This window comes from Chiloscyllium plagiosum, chromosome 15 (assembly GCF_004010195.1).
Source record: "Chiloscyllium plagiosum isolate BGI_BamShark_2017 chromosome 15, ASM401019v2, whole genome shotgun sequence".
Taxonomy (NCBI): Eukaryota; Metazoa; Chordata; class Chondrichthyes; order Orectolobiformes; family Hemiscylliidae; genus Chiloscyllium; species Chiloscyllium plagiosum.
Window position 1 is genome coordinate 12,950,356 of NC_057724.1, and position 20,581 is coordinate 12,970,936.

At 41.3% G+C, this 20,581-nt stretch overlaps 1 protein-coding gene across 1 annotated transcript; it reads left to right on the plus strand.

The window, feature by feature from the left end:
* Positions 1–11,317: 11,317 nt before the first annotated feature.
* On the plus strand, positions 11,318–14,909 carry LOC122557475. Its single transcript, XM_043705232.1, has 2 exons — positions 11,318–12,053; positions 14,621–14,909. Exons 1-2 carry the CDS (start codon positions 11,370–11,372, stop codon positions 14,636–14,638), a joined length of 702 nt encoding a protein of 233 aa, XP_043561167.1. The 5' UTR covers positions 11,318–11,369; the 3' UTR covers positions 14,639–14,909.
* Positions 14,910–20,581: the final 5,672 nt, after the last annotated feature.

The following is a 20,581-nucleotide window of genomic DNA, read 5'->3' on the forward strand; positions in this document are numbered from 1 at the left end:
AAATTCCAGAAGATTAGTCAAGCATGATTTCCCCTTCATAAATCCATACTGACTCATGAATTGATTAAATATACTAATTAAACAGCAAATATTTGAAGGTTTCTGCAGCTTGAGCAATAACATGAAAGGCAGGAGTCAAAAGAGCATGGGGGGGTACAATCAAACTGGAGTGATGAAACAAAATGGCAGCATATTCAGAAGCTGTTATAGAGTGAGTTAACCTAATTACTGTGTAATTTAAGTGCTGAAAGTTTCACAATGATAAAAATGGATGCGTAATAAGGACCAAATTTGGCTCTACAATGAGCATGTTTGCATTACTGTTTAAGGCTCAGTGTATTTTCTTGGCCTGAAGTTTGTTACAATCATTTAAGGTTTACCTGGTTTTGCAGGAAAGAAGAGTGAATAACTTCTATTTTAATAGTTAATTTCACTATTGCTGATGCCAATTTATTTTACAGCAAATGATTGCTTTCTGAGATATTGATAGTCCAATTTTACAGGGAAAAGAAGCAGGAGGTAATGTGATTGCATGAAACAAAGACACCAGAATTTGCTGTTCTAATGTTGCACCACGCAATTCAAAACAATAGAGAACCATTCATATCCCTCTTCTGTTTCTTGCATACATTCCATTTTGACACATGGGCAGCCAAGTGTCAAATACCAGCCAAAACCATAAAGGGGTTTGCCTCTTGACTGTGGGGTGAGGGGTGAGGTTCACTCAGTTAGAACCTGCCTTCTTATTGTTGTATTGATGTTTTTTTTTCCCATCCCCAGGTAATGATCATGAAAATATACTCCAGTACTTAGTTTCTCCTCCTACTTGCCAAATCCAAGAAAACAAGTGTATGCTCCAAACTTTCATGCTATAAAATATCCAACGGTACAAATAAAGACCTCCAAACTCCAAAGGTCCATGCCCCTTCTATGAATATGAAAGCTTCTTATTGGAGTTTTAAAATCCCTCCAAACGTTGCCCTTCCCTTCTACATAAACTCTCCTATCCTTCCCTAACCACTGAGATCCCTCTCTCCTGTTCTGGCCTTTTGAATATCGCTGGATATCATTGTCCCACTATTGTTGACTATGCCTTAAGATAGCAAGGCCCCACGATCTGAAATTCCCACTGTACTCCTCCCGGTTCATCTTTAAGACTTCCTATAATCTATCTTTGTGTCTAAGCTTTTGGTCACCTACTTTCATATCACTTTTAGTGCTTTGGTGTCAAATGTAATTAAATAATGTTCCTGTGATGCAATGCGGCATTTTAATATGTTAACCGCTCAAGTTGTTATTTCAGGAGAAAACTGCTCACCATCAAAGGTCAGAGTGTTTAGTTGTTTTATTTTCATTCTGTGATTATCATAATAAGTACATTTTCTGAGTATTTTCAATATATAATTTCAAATCCGTATTCCACTCACGTCATCTCCCAACAGGTGACTAGGTGACTCACCTAGCGATCTGTGCTTTGGGCATGTTTAATTACCCAGAGATTTTACATATTAAAGTATGGAAATTGAGTTTCTTATTGCTCATCTGATGTACGTCTGCTGTATCTGAGGCTCTCCTGGTCTCATTCCAGTGTTTCTTTTTTGGCATCACTTCATCTCTCAGCATTATTCTTTAATTGCTTCATTCTTGTAGGTTTCGTTCTTTCCTGGCTGATGACTGTCTCTTTTTGGTTCAGCATTTTCATTTGTCATAAGGGTCAATTATACTGTGTGAAGTGAAGCAGATCAAGTGACTCATCACTGTTTTGTATTACTGGTTCATCTTTAGTAAACCTTATTTATTCATACATTCGTTCAAAGATCCTATTTTTTTTTGTTGCTAATGGGAAGATTAATCTGCCCTTTCCATTTTCAAAGCCTGGAGTTTCCTAAGGGGGTGGAAGGTAAAATTACCTCCAAAGAGGTGTCTGTTTTGCCATTGTTGCAAAAAGCTCAAGTATTCTCTTGATCTTATCACATTACATCCAAACTCACTATGTGCTTAAATTGACACAAATCAACAGCATAAAGCAGTGAAATCAGAGATTAAGAAAATACCAAACAAGTATGTTTCATCTTTAAAACTTTATATTTGAAGATTCAACTCATTATTTTTGTTCAGTATGTTTCAGAACCTGCAAGGGGGTGGGGGGGTGGGAGTACAGTTTTTTTTTCGTGTGGGGAGTGAGGTATTGTATTTTTATTGCTTAATAACTTGCATGTTAAACATTGTTAAAAGGAGACCAGAAGTTGAAAAGTTTTGTCTTGCAATCTTCAAAACAAGGACACAAGAACTAGACTTGTGGGGAGTGGGGGAGAAAAAGAGAAAATATTTGACCCAACATGAGAAGAGGGTGCTAATTGTTCAGGCCATCATTGATATAGAGAATATAGCAAGAGACATTAACTGTCAATCTTAATTCGCAGACCAGACTGTTCGATTCTGATTGGTCAGTGCATTGCCATGGGGATGCAGCAGAGTACTGTTGTCTCCATCACCTCTTCCTTTGAAATTGGTGCAATGCATGGGTGCAAATTAAGGATCAGAAAAATCATTGTTTCTGCTCACATTGCTCATTTTCCCACAGATTGACCTAACTATTCGAAAGTTGGGACATGTGGATAGAGATTTATTCAGGTGGTTGGTTTGATGAGCAGATTCAAAAGATGAAGGAAATGTGGCCATGTGGTGATAGGCCCATCTAGATACCATTAAATCCTATGTGATATCAGTGAAGACACTGTGACTTCAGTGGTCATGTGTTGCTGTTCTACAAAGACATTTGGCTCTCTCCAGCTTGGACTTTCCACCTCCTCCATAGCTTTAACATGTGCAATGTATCAATAACAGTCATTAAGAAGCCTGGCTTCAGAGTTTAACCTTACCTAAAGAAGCTGAAAATGTGTTGCTGGAAAAGCGCAGCAGGTCAGGCAGCATCCAGGGAACAGGAGAATCGACGTTTCGGGCATAAGCCCTTCTTCAGGAAGGGCTTATGCCTGAAACGTCGATTCTCCTGTTCCCTGGATGCTGCCTGACCTGCTGCGCTTTTCCAGCAACACATTTTCAGCTCTGATCTCCAGCATCTGCAGACCTCACTTTCTCCTTACCTAAAGAACCCATGCAAAGATCCAATCACAGCAGTCCTGCATGTAAATCATTAAGTGCTAAATTCTATATCCTTGTAAGCCATGGCACTTATTTGCACTTGGGTTTTGTGTGGACTTTGGACACCAGTGCAGAGAAAATGCCAGGACTGGGATTTCAGCGATGGCTTTGTTTCTGAAATGTTGCCTTGATATTGATGTACAATTGCTTAATGCATCTAAATGCAATATCTCTCCCTAGTCTCTGACAGACGTATTAAATCATCAGTTTAAATACACTAAAATAATAGACAGGCATTTCACATCTTAGATATAATCTCTTGGAAAGCCAGTATCCCACGCAGATTTCAGGAACCATGTGAGGATTCAACACAAAAGAGAATGTACTTGATACAGAAGATATTCATTTTTAAAAAATCAGACCAGTCCATACAGATTACCAAAGAATATAAAACACTGATATACAGCATAATGTACTTCTTTGGCTAAGGACTACTGACCAGCTATATGTGCATGCCAATTGGCATGGCCAGGCAAGGCATAGATGCTGTGAGCATGCTAAGAGAGCAAGCAAGCAGCTTGGTCACTTGGTCCAATCTTTCAGCTGGGAATGTGTTTCCACTCAAAAAGTGTCCCTTCTGCAGGCTTTCAATGCTAGTTCCAATGTAACTTGCATTACAAGTCTATGTTTCATGAGTGTGCTGCAAGATCGATCAACAAATCCCAAAGTGTCAAATTATCGCAAAACAATGAAAGCAATGATAATCTCATTAATACTGCCAATTTCAGATCTTTTATAATAAGTTCAAGATTTAACATAAAGAACATGTGTGGGTGAATCTTGTAGGGTCTTGGGTGTTTGGCAAATGCTGGATTCCAATGTCTTTGGATGTGGGTTGTGTGTGTTGATAGCTATAGATTGTGCTTATGCCCGAAACGTCGATTCTCCTGTTCCCTGGATGCTGCCTGACCTGCTGCGCTTTTCCAGCAACACGTTTTCAGCTCTGATCTGCAGCCCTCACTTTCTCCGCTATAGATTGTGCCCAGAGTTGCTGTTTGGTCATGTGCAACATGGAGGTCCTTTATAGCAAGTGGTGAGCTAAATTTGCAAGTAGCTGCCCTTATTTCCATATCCAAGATTTCTCGACATCTAGCAAGTTTGGTGCATTTGGTAAGTTAGCCGAGTATTAATGAGACAGGTTAGGCTGTTAACCAGATATGTAACAAGTAATAATCACCCCTAAGTGTCAACAAGCTGCTGCCGAGTGAGAATCTTGCATCACCAATAGTCAAAAGCATGAGAGATAGGACAAGCTGCTCCTGACATCGAGATGGGTCTTGTCAGACTAATTGTCCAACTCTAGAACACATCCCACCATAGGCTGCTTTGCTTAGACCCCTATAAGATCCTGTTCCTCATATACGTTTGGTTAAATCTTTAACTCTTCGTGAAAGCTTAGTTATTGGCAGTCCTAATGCGATCATTCCCATTCCTTTCATTGTTTTACTATAATTTGAGGCTTGGGTATTGATATGACATGATCTGGGAGAGCTGGAGACCATACATATACGCTGAAAAGTATGTATATTTAGGCAGAGCTTATGTCTAAGATCTTCACTGGATTTATTAAATGGGCATTAGAGAGGCATACCACTCAGATTGATTTAAGATAAAATTGAACAACTACCTTAAGGGAAACTGATTAATGGTTAAGAAAGGCAACTTGGTAGGAATGTAGATGAGGCGTCATTACTGACCTTGGGATTTTCCACTTCTTGAGCCAAGATTTCAGAAATAGTAACTGCAACGTGACTGAAATTGATCACTTCTCTTTGAAATATAATTGGCCCTGTTTATTCGTAGAAGAGACAGTTTATGTCCAACCTGTCAGATATACAAATATTGAGGGAAGGCAGTAGCATAGTGATAATGTCACTAGACTAGTACTCTAAGACCATGGGGAAAAGGGGTCTAATCCCACCATGACAGATGGTGAAGTTTGAATACAAAGTTTTTAGAAAAATCTAGTATTAATTAGAACCTGTCTTGTTCAGAAGTGACCTTCAAGGCAGGGAATCTGTCATCCTTAGACCATCTGCCTTACATGTGACTCCAGACCCACACCAATGCTGTTGACTTTTAAGTGCCCTCTGAACTGGTGTAGCAAACCACTCGACGGCAATTATCAATGCACAACAAATGCTGTTCCTGGCAGTGACGCTCACATCCCTAGATTGACTGACTACAAGAAAAGGTGCCCTTTAAGGAAGAACCCCATTTAATATGTGAAATTTGAAAAATGATCACAGATGTTTGCCACTATCTGTGCCATCTTTGTGCTGAATCATTCATCGTGAAAATGAAAAACAGAAGTGTAGAATGTGACTGTTGCTTGCATTAATACCACCTTTCCTAATCTTGCTTGATTTCATTCCTAATTGATTTACTGTGAGTGAGTGATGTGGTGACATTGCTTTAATAGGTTTTATTTTCATTTTATTTTCCGTCTCTGTGGAGAATGAGTGAATAATATGTCCTATGTACCATATGTGGATAGTTTTGGCTTCAACAGGTGACAAAATTACAACTTAAGACGACAAGTAAATTAACAATTAGCAAAAACTGCTAATTGTTGTAGGGGCTTGTGGTTTTCAGTGATTCAGATTCCCTGCAGCTGTTTGTTTTTCATCAAGTGAGGAGTCAAACTGGAATTCCACATTGCAACTTGAAAACAGCATTTGCTTCGGTAAAGCTCAACAAATGCTGATCTAAATTAAAGCGCATGGTACAAACTGTCAGCACAAATGTAAGTTGCTCAGTACTGCCCTCATGAGCTGTCCCACCTGTCAATCTTCCTTCCCACCTATCTGCTCCACCCTCCTCTCCGATCACCTTTACCCACACCTCCATCCACCTATTGCACTCACAGCTACCTTCTCCCCAGCCCCCCACCCCACTTATCTCTCCACCGCTGGAACTGGGGTAAGTTGGGGGGAAGGGGAAATGAGGAAACTGGTGAAGTCCACATTAATGCCGTGAGGTTGAAGGGTCCCAAGGCAGAAGATGAGGCGTTCTTCCTCCGGGTCTGGTGGTGAGGGAGTGGTGGTGGTGGAAACCCAGTATCTGCTTGTAAATTCAACCTGTTGATAGATAACATTTTCCACTTAACTTCAAACACCCTTTTGTTTGGGAACAGATAATAAATTGCGGGCCCATATTCTAGACAGAGAATGCATTTGCTGTTTTTTCCTGAAATAGCAACCATAGGAAATATGCACACCTTGTTCTTTTAATCTAAACTGCTTCCAAAAACTTAAAGTAGGATACTTGCACTGCTTATGGAGTCATAGAGATGTGCAGCATGGAAACGCACCCTTTGGTCCAACTCATCCATACTGACAAGATATCCTGAATTAGGTTATCGGTTAGCTCACTGAGCCGATGGGTTTGTTTTCTGACGTTTTGTCACCTTGCAAGTCAACATCATCAGTGAGCCTCTGGTGAAGTGTTGGTGTCCTGTCCAGCTTGCTGTTTATCTGTCTTAGTTTGTTGTGTTGGGTATGTCATTTCTGGTTCTGTTTCTGAGAGGGTGGTAAATGGGGTCCAGATTTAGCTGTTTGTTAATGGATTCCTGGTTTAAATGCCAGGCTTCTAGGAATTCTCGCATGTGTCTATGTTTGGCCTGTCCCAGCTTGGATGCATTGTCCCAGTCAAACTGGTGTCCCTCTTCGTCTGTGTGCATCATCCTGGAACAAGCCAAACAAAGACATGTGTAGGAGATCCTAGACGGCTGGCATTCAAACCAGGAAACCATTAACAAACATAAAGATTTGGACCTCATTTATAACCTCTCAAGAACAGAACCAGAATGATGTCACCCACCACAACAAACTAAGACACACAAATAGCAAGCGGAACTGGACACCAGAACTTCACCGGAGCCTCACTGATGGTGACGAAGCATCTGAAACAAACCTTCCAGCTCAGCGAGCAAGCTGACAACCTGAGCTACAAATCTTCTCCAAAATCTTAACTATCCCAAATCAATCTAGTCCCATTTGCCAGCATTTGGCCCATATCTCTCTTAATCCTTCCTGTTCATATACCCATCCAAATGCCTTTTAAATATTGTGATTGTACCTGCTTCCACCACTTCTTCCTCTGGTAGATCATTCCAAACATGCACCACCCATGCATGAAAAAGTTACCCCTTAGGTCCCTTTTAAATCTTTCCCCTCTCACCGTTAAACCTATGCCTTCTAGTTCTGGATTCCCCTACCCTGGGGAAAAGACCTTGACTATTCATTCAATCCATGTCCCTCATAATTTTATAAACTTCTTTAAGATCACCCCTCCGCCTGCAATGCTCCATGGAGAATAGCCTCCAGCCTTGGCAGCATCCTTGTAAATCTTTTCTGAACCCTTTCAAGTTTCACAATAACTTTCCTACAGCAGATGTTGTATTGGCAATTCTAAAATTACTTATTTATGAACAAGTTATTGCTAACCATTACAGGAAGGGATTACTGAAGTTTATACTTGCTGGAAGAATGAAATTTTTAAGATTATCAGAAATTTACTGTTGATAAAGCAATGTAACAGGTATATTGAAAACTGAAATATTTTCAATATTACTGCTGGAAGTTGTGGTTGTGTTTTAAGTAATCTGCAATAATCTTACAACACCACAATAGCTCTTTTCCATGTGTTTGGATATTTTCTGTAGGTGCTGGACACAGCTCTGATTTTAAACATCAGGTATTCAATGATAAGTTTCTGTTTGTGTGCCGTGTATAGACCTTTTACATGGATACTGGGAATTTTAGATCTATTTTTGTTATGCGGTTACCCAAGTAAACAATAGTTGGATTTGTAGAATTGGAAATTTAATTTTTTATCCATGCCTGTTTTTATTTTTGTAAATGCATGAAAATTTTTGTAAGCATGTTTGGTTTTAATTCATGATTGAGCGGGTTTTGTAATGGTGATGAACATTTTAAATGCAGATATTCAGAGTTTGCCTTTTACTAGCGGAAGCCTAGGTTTGCTTGCATAGCTAACTTCTGAAATGGAAGAAACATTGTTGGATACAAGACACTGGCGTTCTACACAATTTGAATTTTTACAAATGGTTAAATTTTTATGTGTAGTGTGTAAATGCTTCTGTATGTGTGAATTTCTAATTAGAATATTTACATTTTGATATTTACTCTGGATGTACCTTAAAATATATAGATAGAACATAGAACAGTACAGCACAGAACAGGCCCTTCAGCCCACGATGTTGTGCCGACCACTGATCCTCATGTATGCACCCTTAAATTTCTGTGACCATATGCATGTCCAGGAGATGGGTTTTTAAATATGACAATCATTTTAAACTTGTGTGTATAAGCTTGGTGTGAATTGTATTACTTATGTATATTTGGAGGTTTTCATATTGGAGTAGTCCAACTTCCAAGAGCAAATTTTCGCCTTTTTATTGATTGCCATTTGAATTTGTCTATTTGTTTGTTGTAATGATAAAGAAAGGTTTTTGAATTCTTATGGATTTCAATTCTTATTTATGGCTTAAGAATTTTTAATTTTATGATGTACGTGTATATATCGGATCTTTGAACACAGTATATTCATTTCTACATTCAGGTTGTTGAAAGATGTGGCCACAATTTGAGCAAAGATTGTTTTTCTCACTGGGCGATCTTGTACTTGAACCATGAATTCCATTTGCTGTGATTTGTAGATACACTGACGTAAATAGATTTTGTTTGCTAAGTAAACAGTTCTCTTTCACTCAAGATTGGGATAAGGAGTGCCTCGATTAACAGACAAGGAGGAATTCCGTCCCTCTAGAGGTCACTAGACTTTGCAGTTCTCTATGCTGGAACCTGGAAGAGGCTGGATCAGTGAATATAGACTGTACAAATAGAGGTTCTTTAGTTTAGGGACCCAGGAACAGAGACTGTGGAGTATCTGTGCTCAAATCTTTGAAGATAGAAGGGCAGATTAAGAAAGTGGTTAAAAAAAATGCAGATCACCCACTTTATTAACAGAAACATAAAAGCAAATTATGGTGAACCTCTATAAAACAGCAAGTATTGTGTGCACCACACTTCTGGAAAGATGACAGCTTAAAGGAGAGTCATAGTCATAGAGATGTACAGCACGGAAACAACTCATCCATGTTGATCAGATATCCTAACCTAATCTGGTCCCATTTGCCAGCACTTGGCCCATGTCCCTCTTAGTCCCTTACTATTCATATACCCATCCAGATGCCTTTTAAATGCTGTAATTGTACCAGCCTCGACCACTTCCTCTGGTAGCTCATTCCATACACGCACCACTCTCTGTGTGGAAAAAGTTGCCCTTTTGGTCCCTATTAAATCTCCTCCCCCTCACCTTAAACCTATGCCCTCTAGTTCTGGACATGAACTAGGAAAAAGATCTTGTCTATTTACCCTATCCATGCCCTTCATGATTTTATAAACCTCTATAAGGTCACCCCTCAGCCTCTGACACTCCCGGGAAAACAGCCCCCAGCCTGTTCAACCTCTCCCTATAGCTCAAACCCTCCAACCCTGGCAACATCCTTGTCAATCTTTTTTGAATCCTTTCAAGTTTCACAATGTCTTTCCTATAGCAGGGAGACCAGAATTGAATGCAGTATTCCAAAAGTAGCCTAACCAACGTCCTGTACAGCCACAACGTGACCTCCCAACTTTTATACTCAGTGCTCTGACCAATAAAGGCAAGGAAACTAAACACCTTCTTCACTATCCTATCTATCTGTGACTCCACTTTCAAGGAACTATGAACCTGCACCCCAAGGTCTTTTTGTTCAGCAACACTCCCACTTACCATTGAGTATATGAGACCTGCTTTGATTTGCCTTTCCAAAATATAGCACCTCACATTTATCTAAATTAAACTCCATCTGCCACTCCTCAGCCCATTGACCCATCCGATCCTGATCCCATTGTACTGAGATAACTTTCTTCGCCATCCACTACACCTGCAATTTTGATATTGTCTGCAAACTTAATAACTATACCTCCTATGTTCACAACCAAATTGTTTATATAACTGATGAAAAGCAGTGGACCCAGCACTGATCCTTGTGGCACACCACTGGTCACAGGGCCTCCAGACTGGGCCCTGCAAAAGAGAATGATAAGGATCCTTTCAGCATCGAGGAACTGTTTTTGTAGATAGATTGATGAAGTTGGGCTTGCTTTCCAGGAAATTTTATGTATTCAAAATCAAGGAGGGTCTAGTTACAGTAGAGAATATTTTCATTGGTGGAGGAGAATCAAAAGACGCTAACTTATTGTGTGGGGAAAAGTGATATGAGGAAGAACACAGTTAGTGGTTAGGATCAGTATGCAATGATTGAGAGTGTGGCCAAGGCAGGGTAAATCAGGAATTTCAAAGACAAATTGGAATAGGGAGCTAAAGAGACAAAATGTACAGGTCTATAAGGAGGGGGTTAAAACAGTAGAAATAGCTGAAGGAGCAGCGCTCTGAAAGCGAGTGCTTCCAAATAAACCTGTTGGACTCTAACCTGGTGTTGTGATTTTTCACTTTGTTACACCCCATCCAAGACCAGCTCCTCCACGTTAGACATAGCTTAGTTGCTCGTGGAGAGAGCCGGAATGAACATGTTGGCCATTTGGTCTCTTTCAAAACTGCAGCCATTCTATGGTTAGATGTACTTAAAAGTTACAACATAGAAACTGGTCTTTGGTAGCTGTTGATAATTCTGTTGTGTACAAGATTCCTCCCACATTGTTTCACCTAAGCCCCTGCCTGAATGTCCTTTTGAAGGGTATCACCATGGTTTCAGTAAGCTGGAAGGCTGATTGTGTGAAACGTAATGTGCTACTTTCGCCTCCTCAGGTTCAGGAGGTTCTGACACCAACTTAAAATAAGTTTGAAAGAAAATTGGGACTTAGATTACTTTAGAGCCTGAAAATGTGAGATCTACTCAACGTATAAAAGTCTTTCTCAGGGAATAGGGTGGATGGTAGTCCAGGTTTGATTTCAATTCAGTAAATCCATACCATTTTTGGTGTATGATTCAGCCCATTATGTACATATCAAGGCATCATGTGATAAAGGGAGAACAAAGGGCTGCTTAAAATTGGGTGTTGGCTCTAACACACAAGTATTTGGCACTGGATGTGGAAACAAATCAGCTACAGAAACCAGACGATCCACTTTAGGAAGTTCACTCCTTGGCCAGAAAGTCCAGAAGTCAGTGAGAAATGAAGGACAGGTTGGATGAGCTAATGAGAGCTGCAGAGGCGGAGAGTGCGAACAAAGTGCTTGGTGGAATTGATAACCCACTGTTTGAAGAAACAAGGGTCAGCAAATTTGACCCATTTTTTAATGATGTTTCAGCCATTTCCTCAAACATTAACAAGCTGGAAAAGCTGGTTTACGGTATCCAGAGGAAACAAGCAAAGGTGCTTTGTGGGACTGAAAGTGACAGCATATCCAAGGTAAAGCAAAGCCTGAAAGATGCAAAGTGTGAGTTTACTCGTGAGGCCAAGAACGTGCAGTCACAGCTGGATGCGATGAAATTCGAGCTTTCTCAGAAAGTGAACAATGCCCAGCTGTCGGTGGAGTACAGAATCCGGCAGTGCCAGTTTAACACGCTGGCAGCCCGTTATCGGGACATCCTGTCTTCTCACTACACGAAAGAAATAGAGTACGTCAGTAAGTTGAAACAGCAAATCATTCGACAGACTCAGCTGGCGGGCTTGCAGCTCCAGGATGAGGATATTGACCATTTGGTGGAGAAACCTGCAGCCCCACAAATTGTGGGCCGGGACCTGGAGGTCCTCAAAGCCAAGCAGCATCTGGCTCTTGCCCACCAGCGCCAGAAACAACTGCTGCTGCTCGAATCTCAGATCGCTGAACTTCATGAGCTCTTCCTTCACTTTGAGGTACTGGTAGCCGAGCAGCAAGAGATTGTGAACAGCATTGAGTACAATGTAATGCGCACCGTCGATTATGCCACACATTCAGCAGATCATGTCAAAACTGCAGTAAAATATCAAAAGAAATCTCGAGTGACTGCAGCTGCAGCAGTGGTATTGAGCCTGTGTGCCTGTGCACCATGCATTGCAAAGTTGTCATCTTAAATACAATTGCACAGGTCATGGTTTCTCAGGCTGTTGTTTTGGACCCTAATAGTACTCTGGATTACCTATAGCCACTCTAACCTGCAACAGCCCCCACTGTTCATGTGGATCACTGTATGTCTATCCTCGGATCTATGTATGTTACTGACTTGATGGCACGTTATTTCTGTGTCTGTGTAAACTGAAGACATAGCAGTGGCTTATACAATAGAGTCTGGTAATGTTCATGTTTTCAGCAGTAGCCCTGCATGTCAGTATTCATTTTGGGTCCCAGAGGATACTGGCTGGGGATTTGACTCACTGTGGACTTTGTGGTCTGTGCTTGTATTAATCTGGGAATTGTTTCCAGTTGGACAAATGTGAAAAACACCAAACAATTCAGCGATACCTGTACTGTCATTTTTAAACCATGCCTAAGGGGTCATTTTTATATTGCTGATGGTTTCTCAGAGTTAAAATAGAGTTTCTTATCTATTTTGAAGGTGATTTTCATCCACTTCGGAGTTTGCTGGCAACATTTCTAAAATAATAACAGCCACCTTTTTCACTTCACCTTCTCATATCTGTCCTAAACATTTGCCAGTCCTCTTCACTGGTAGATCACTTGCTTGCTGCTGCGCACTGCTACACAGCTTTTAGAAGCTCTGCAAAATTGCATCTCCTTTCAATCTCCAGATGTGGGCATCACTGACGAGGCCAGTGTTTACGGTTCATTCCTCATTGCCCATAAGAGGGGGATGGAGCTTTGTTTTCTAAAAACAAGTGCAGTCTTGCAATGCTATTCATTTGGGTTGTTACAAAATTTTAACTCGGTAACAATTGAGGAACGGCAGTGTGTCCAAGACAAGATTGTCTTGTCTTGGAATGGTACTTACAGATGATGATATTGTGATATATCTGCTCCCTTTCTTTTTGGTAGGTGATAGAGGAATAGAATATGTGAGCAAAGCGAGGTAAAAAGACAGTAGAACTGAAGCTTTGTAATTTGCCACGCGTACCCAGTGCGATACCTATCCATTACAGCAAACTTTGTTTTTAACTCTCATTAAACTGCCAAAAATTATATACCTCAAATACCGCAAAGTTTATTGTACTATTCTGTCCATTTCTTTTAATTTTCAAAATTTATTTGCCTCCATGTAATTGTACTTGTTCAGTCCAATGACTACATGAAATATCAACAATTGATTCAATTTCAGTTTCTCCTCAAATGCCACTAGTAGTCAGTTGAAGGTGTGAGTGAAAAGGCTGTTTGCCAGTAAGTTTTAGTTAAGGCAAATTTGCATTATTATTTAAAAAAGTGATTTATGCTGCAAATAAATTTATGCTGCCGGCATTATGTTTCTATTACTCAGTGTATGTTTTTAACATTGATTATGTGGACTTCTTGATTATCTGGAATATTTGATCAACCAGCATACCCCTGGTTCCATAAGTGGGGTAAATCAAATGTTTGCTGCACGCATAAAAGATTTTACGTGTGTACACATCTTTTCTATGTAAAAATTTATTTGTGTAATTTGTGATGGAAATAAATGTAAGCTTTCTGTTGTTATTGAAATAGAGTTATGCTCTTACCAGGAGAGGTATTTTTATGTTGTGACCAGTTGATATAGAAAATGTCCACTTTGAAAGGAATTTATAATCAAAATGTCAAGGTAGAATTGCTTGACAAAATAAAGAGGCAGGGGGGATGGGAGGTGCTGGCTGTTCCACATCTTTAGCTGCCCAGCACCCATTAATCTTGCTTCATTGTGCACTACTCTTGAGTTTTCATGTACTAATACCAAAGAGAATTTTAAACAATACTTTTCCCTTTTGCAATTTTTCAGAGTTGTCGGGAGCTGCTAGTACTAGTAAAAATGAAATTCGAGCTGCTTTAAGTCACGTTGCAGTCAGAAACAGAAGTGATTAGTATAGCAGATATTTTCTGGTTCAAATAACTTTGCATCCAATCTGAATGTGAATTAGGTCTCGCAGGCAATCTGTTAATTCACTAAGAAGAGTTCCTAAAAAGCCACTTTTCTTCTACTGTGTGTGTGATGACATGAAACACATGATGACAATCCATTAAATATGGCTTTATTGCAAAAATATACTTTACTCCAATCCCCTAAGTACTAAAAATGGGATTCAGGTTATTTGGTTATTATTAATCAAAGACTGTTAGAATAAGAATGGAAGAATGTGATCCCAAAATCGGAGGAAATCTCTTGTAATAGAAATAATATTCAACTGTTTTGTCACTGTGACCTTGTGTATAAGTCTGTAATCTAACAATGTGTGAACTGTGTAATTAATAATATAAAAGCTAAAGATACCTTTGTCTACATGTCACTAACTGATAATTTGTGTGTTAAATTTTGCAGATATATTTGAAGTATTGAGTGCCTAATGGATGAAATGATCTTAAAGATAATGTATTGGAAGAAAAATACCTTGGGCTCACTTGAAAGGCATTTGGATATTGCAGTGAAGAGGAATATAGTTTTGTATGGAGGTATAATCGAGATGGTACAAGTGTCATCTGTACTGTGATCACAGTCGCTCCTCTGTCATGGTATCAGATGCAATAGAACTGATACTTGTGTTAGTAAAAAGTGGACACTGGCATTTGGGACACTACCTCTTATTAATGACTCTGAGTTGATTTGAAACAACCCCGCCCAATTTAAGCATAAAGGTTGCAGCACACTTTCAGAATTAGACAATTGTGCTGTGCTCTTTTTTTTTCTGAATTCCCATTAATTTCAAAACCTATCTGACTTATAAAACTATCCCTCTTCATCAATCTTGACCTTTCTGCAGTTAGGAGAGAGTGAGGACGAGAGTGGCGATCAGAGTCGAAGAGTGTGGTGCTGGAAAAGCACAGCCAGTCAGGCAGCATCGAGGAGCAGGAGAATTGACGTTTTGAGCTTAAGCCCTTCATTAGGAATGAAGGTTGTGGCCCAAGAGGACTGAAAAATAAATGGGAGAGGGGTGGGGCTGGGGGGCGAAGGTAGCTGGGAATGCGGTAGGTAGATGTAGGTGATAGGCCGGAGAGGAGGGTGGAGCAGATAGGTGGGAAGGAAGATGGACAGGTAGGACAGTTCAAGAGGGTGGTGCTGAGTTGGAAGGTTGGATCTGGGATAAGATGGGGGTGGGAGGGGAGATGAGGAAACAGGTAAAATCCACAATGATCCCGTGTAGTTGGAGGGTCCCAAGGCGGAAGACGAGGCTTTCTTCCTCCAGGTGTTGGCTGGTTAGGGTTTGGCGATAGAGGAGGCTCAGGACTTGCATGTCCTTGGTGGAGTGAGAGGGGGAGTCACAGTGTTTGGCCAAGGGGCAGTGGGGTTGTTTAGTATGTGTGACCCAGAGATATTCTCTGAAATGTTCTGCAAGTTGGCATCCTGTCTCCCCAATGTAGGGGATATCACATCGAGAGCAATGGACACAGTAGAGAGGATCCTTTTGGGGCCTTGGACAGGGGTCAGGAGGGAGGTGTAGGTGCAGGTTTTACACTTCTTGTGGTGGTAGGGAAGGTGCTGGGAGTGGAGGGTGGGTTAGTGGGGGGCATAGAGTCATTGAGGGAATAACCTCTCTGGAATGCAGATGGGGTGGGGAGGGAAACATATCACTGATGGTGGGGTCTGTTTGTAGGTGGCAGAAATGGCGGTGAATGATTCAATATACCCAGAGGTTGGAGGGGTGAAAGGTGAGGACCAGGGGTGTTCTGTCCTTGTCGCGATTGGAGGGATGGGGTTCAAGGGACGAGGTGTGGGAAATGGAGGAGATACGCTGGAGGGCATTGTTGACCACATGGGAGGGGAAATTGCAGTCTTTGAAGAAGGAGATCATCTCGGATGTTCTATGGAGGATTTGGGAATAAGGGATAACGTTTTTACAGGCGGCAGGGTGAGAGGAGGTGTTGTCTGGGTAGCTGTGGGAGTCGGTGGATTTGTAGTAGATGTCTGTGTTGAGTTGGTCGCCGGAAATGAAAATGGAGATGAAGAGTTGCAGAAGGGGAAGGAGGTGTCTGAGATGGTTCAGGTAAACTTGAGGTCAGAGTGGAAGGTGTTAGTGAAGTTGATAAACTGTTCAACCTTCTCATGGGAACATGAGGTGGTGCCCATACAGTCATCGATTTAGTGGAGTAAAAGGTAGGGAATGGTACCAGTGTAGCTGCAGAAGGTGGACTATTCCACATACCTGACGGAGAGGCAGGCAGAGCTGGGGTCCATGAGGGTGCCCATGGCTACCCGTTTGGTCTAGAGGAAGTGGGAGGATTCAAAGGAGAAATTGTTGAGGGTGAGGACCAGTTCAGTCAATTGAATGTGTGTGTCAGTGGTGTAGGCTACAGGTTGGGTTGGCGTGAGAGGAAGAAATGGAGAGCTTGGAGGCCTTTGTCATGGTGGATGGATATGCACAGGGACTGGATGTGCATGGTGAAGATGAGGTGTTGCAGGATGGGGAAATGAAAGTCATTTCTGCAGTTGTTAACATGTTTGATCCACACCATCTTCCTGCAACATCATTCCATCACCTTTCAGCTATATGGGATTGCACATGCCCAATTGCATTCTTATCTACTTAAGCATTACCAGAGGATTAGTTGTATTGGTTTCTCCTCTTATTCCTGTGCTGTTACCAAGGTGTTTTCCAAACCATCTGATAATGATCCAGCCGTGCTCGTATTGCCCGTTTGCTCGATGTCCCTCTGTGCAAAGGCCTGAAAATTCAGACTTACATTTCACATAAACACAGATGACATCCAGTTCTCCTCATCACCTCTGTTGACTCATCCACTGTTGTTAAATATATCTGACAGTTTATCCAAAAGCCCATAATGGGCCAGCAGGAAGTTCTCCTGATTAAACATTGGGAAAACTGAAATCATTGTTTTCAACTCACATGCCAATCTGTTTCTGGGTTACCAATTCATTTCCTCTTCCTGGCAACATTTTGAGATTAAACTACACTTTGTTAGTGACCTTGGCATTGCGTTTCACCTTGAAGTAAGCTTCTGACCATATGACCCCACCATTTTGTTATGATCAGTTCCTGGGCAAGGGTCCCCATTAGTTACGAATGTTCCTATGTGAGTCACGATGAACTGGTTCCTCTTCTTCAATCAACCTCTCTCTCAAACGGTTACACCAAGGTTAATTTGTAAAGAATCCCTTCCCTCCAGGATACTACTTCCCAATCCAATTAGATTTATATCTCTCAGACCCGATGTACTTAGACTTTGGTGTGTTCATTAGCTCTTAAACATGAGAAACAATAACAAAATGTGACCCACAATAACTCTGCTGCTTGTGTCCTTACTCTTTCCAAGTTCTGTTTGTCTGTTGCCCCTTTCCTCCATTAGCTTTCAGTGAAATGACATTATAGTTTTAAAATCCTCATCCATTTCCAACTCTAACCATGGCTTTGCCCTTGACTATCTCTGGAATGAACCTCCAAGATATATACAGTCATCTAATTTACCCTCTTAACTGTTATTCTGGTTCTGTTCGCCGAGCTGGGAATTTGTGTTGCAGACGTTTCGTCCCCTGTCTAGGTGACATCCTCAGTGCTTGGGAGCCTCCTGTGAAGCGCTTCTGTGATCGTTTCTCTGGCATTTGTAGTGGTTTGAATCTGCTGCTTCCGGTTGTCAGTTCCAGTCCAGTTATTGAGGGTAGCAAGATCTGGATTGCTCCTGGTGATACGAGCTAGTGAGGATAGGAATAGGAGGATAGAGCAGATGAATATGTAGCTAAGGATCTGGTGCAGGGGAGAAGGGTTCACATTTTTGGATCATTGGAATCATATCTGGGGTAGACGTGACCTGTACAAGAAGGACAGCTTGCACTTGAATTGGAAGGGGACTGATATACTGGCAGGGGGATTTGCTAGAGCTGCACAGGAGGATTTAAATTAGTAAGGTGGGTGTGTGTGTGGTGGGGATGAGTGAGTTTGGGGTGGGGGAGATAGTGAGGAAACAGATCAATCTGAGAGTGGTACAATTGGGAAAAGGAGCGAGTCAAACAGTCAGGGCGGGCAGGAACAAAGCAGAGAGCAAGGTAGAGACTGATCAATTAATTTGTATTTACTTCAATGCAAGAGGCCTAACAGGAAAGGCAGATGAACTCAGGGCATGGTTAGGAACATGGGACTGGGATATCATAGCAATTACAGAAACATGGCTCAGGGATGGACAGGACTGGCAGCTTAATGATCTAGGATACAAATGCTACAGGAAGGATAAAAATGTGGGCAAGAAAGGATGGGGAATGGCATTTTTAATAAAGGATAGCATTATGGTTATACTTGGGGAGAATATTCCCAGGAATACATCCACGGAAGTTACTTGGGTTGAATGAAGAAATAAGAAAGGAATTATCACCTTATAGATCCCGTAATAGTCAGAGGGAAATTGAGAAACAAATTTGTAAGGAGATTTCAGTTATCTCTTACAATAATAGGGTGGTTAAAGTCAGAGATTTTAACTTTCCAAACATAGACTGGGACTACCATAGTGTTAAGAGTTTAGATGGAGAGAAATTTAAGTGTGTACAAAAAAGTTTTCTGATTTAGTATGTGGATGTACCTGCTAGAGAAGGTGCAAAATGTGACCTACTCTTGGGAAATAAGGCAGGGCAGGTGACTGAGGTGTCAGGGTGTCACTTTGGGGCCAGCAACCATAATTCTGTTAGTTTTAAAATCGTGATGGAAAAGGATAGACCAAATCTAAAAGTTTTTAATTGGAGGAAGGCCAATTTTGACGGTATTAAGCAAGAACTTTCTGAAGTCGATAGGGGGCAGATGTTCGCAGGTAAAGGGATGGCTGAACAATGGGAAGCCTTCAGAAATGAGATAACAAGAGTCCAGAGAAAGTATGTTCCTGTTAAGGTAAAAGGCAAAGATGGGAGGTGTAGGGAATACTGGATGACGAAAGAAATTGAGGCTTTGGTGAAGAAACAGAAGAAAGCTTTTGTCAAGTATAGACAGGAGATATCCAGTGAATCCTTAGAGTATAAAGGCAGTAGGAGTATAGTTAAGAGGGAAATCGGGAGGACAAAATGGGGACATGAGATAGCTTTGGCAAATAGGGTTAAGGAGAATCCAAAGAGATTTTACAAATATATTAAGGACAAAAGAGTAACTAGGGATCGAATAGGGCCCCTCAAAGATCAGCAAGGCAGCCTACGTGTGGAACTGCAGGAGATGGGAGAGATACTAAAACAGTGTTTTGCATCAGTGTTTCCAGTGGAGAAGGACGTGGAGATATAGACTTTGGGGAAATAGCTGGTGACATCTTGAAAAACATCCACATTACAGAGGTGGTGGTGCTGGATTTCTTCAAATGCATAAAGGTGGATATGTCCCCAGGGCCTAATCAGGTGTACCCTAGAACTCTCTGGGAAGCCAGGGAAGAGATTGCTGGGCCCCTTGCTGAGATATTTGTATCATCGATAGTCACAGGTGTGATGCTGGATGATTGGAGGTTGGCTAATGTGGTGCCACAGTTTAGAAAAGGTGGTAGGGAAAAGTCAAGGAACCATAGAGCCTGACATCGGTGGTGGGCAAGTTGGACGGAATCCTGAAGGACAGGATTTGCATGTATTTCCATTCCTGAAGAAGGGCTTATGCCCGAAACGTCGATTCTCCTGTTCCCTGGATGCTGCCTGACCTGCTGCGCTTTTCCAGCAACACATTTTCAACTCTGATCTCCAGTATCTGCAGACCTCACTTTCTCCTCATGTATTTGGAAAAGCAAGGACTGATTAGGAATAGTCAATACTATTTTGTGCATAGGAAATCATGTCTTGTAAACTAGATTGAGTTATTTGAAGAAGTAACAAAGAGCATTGACTAGGGCAGAGTGGTGGACGTGATCTATCTGGACTTCAGTGAGGCATTCGACAAAGTTCCTCATGGTAATCTGGTTAGCCAGGTTCGATCACATGGAATACAGGGAGAACTAGCCATTTGGATATAAAACTGGCTCAAGCATAGATGACAGAGGGTGGTGGTGGAGAGTTGCTTCTCAGACTGGAGGCCTGTGACCAGGGGTGTGTCACAAGGATCGGTGCTGGGTCTACTGCTTTTCATCGTTTATATAAATGATTTGGATGTGAACATGGGAGGTATATTTAGTAAGTTTGCAGATGACACCAAAATTGGAGGTGTAGTGGACAGCGAAGAAGGTTACCTCAGATTACAACAGGATCTTGATCAGATGGGCCAATGGGCTGAGGAGTGGCAGATGGAGTTATGTGAGGTGCTGCACTTTGGAAAGGCAAATTAGAGCAGGACTTGTACACTTAATAGTAAGGTCCTCAGGAATGTTGGACTTGGAGTGCAGA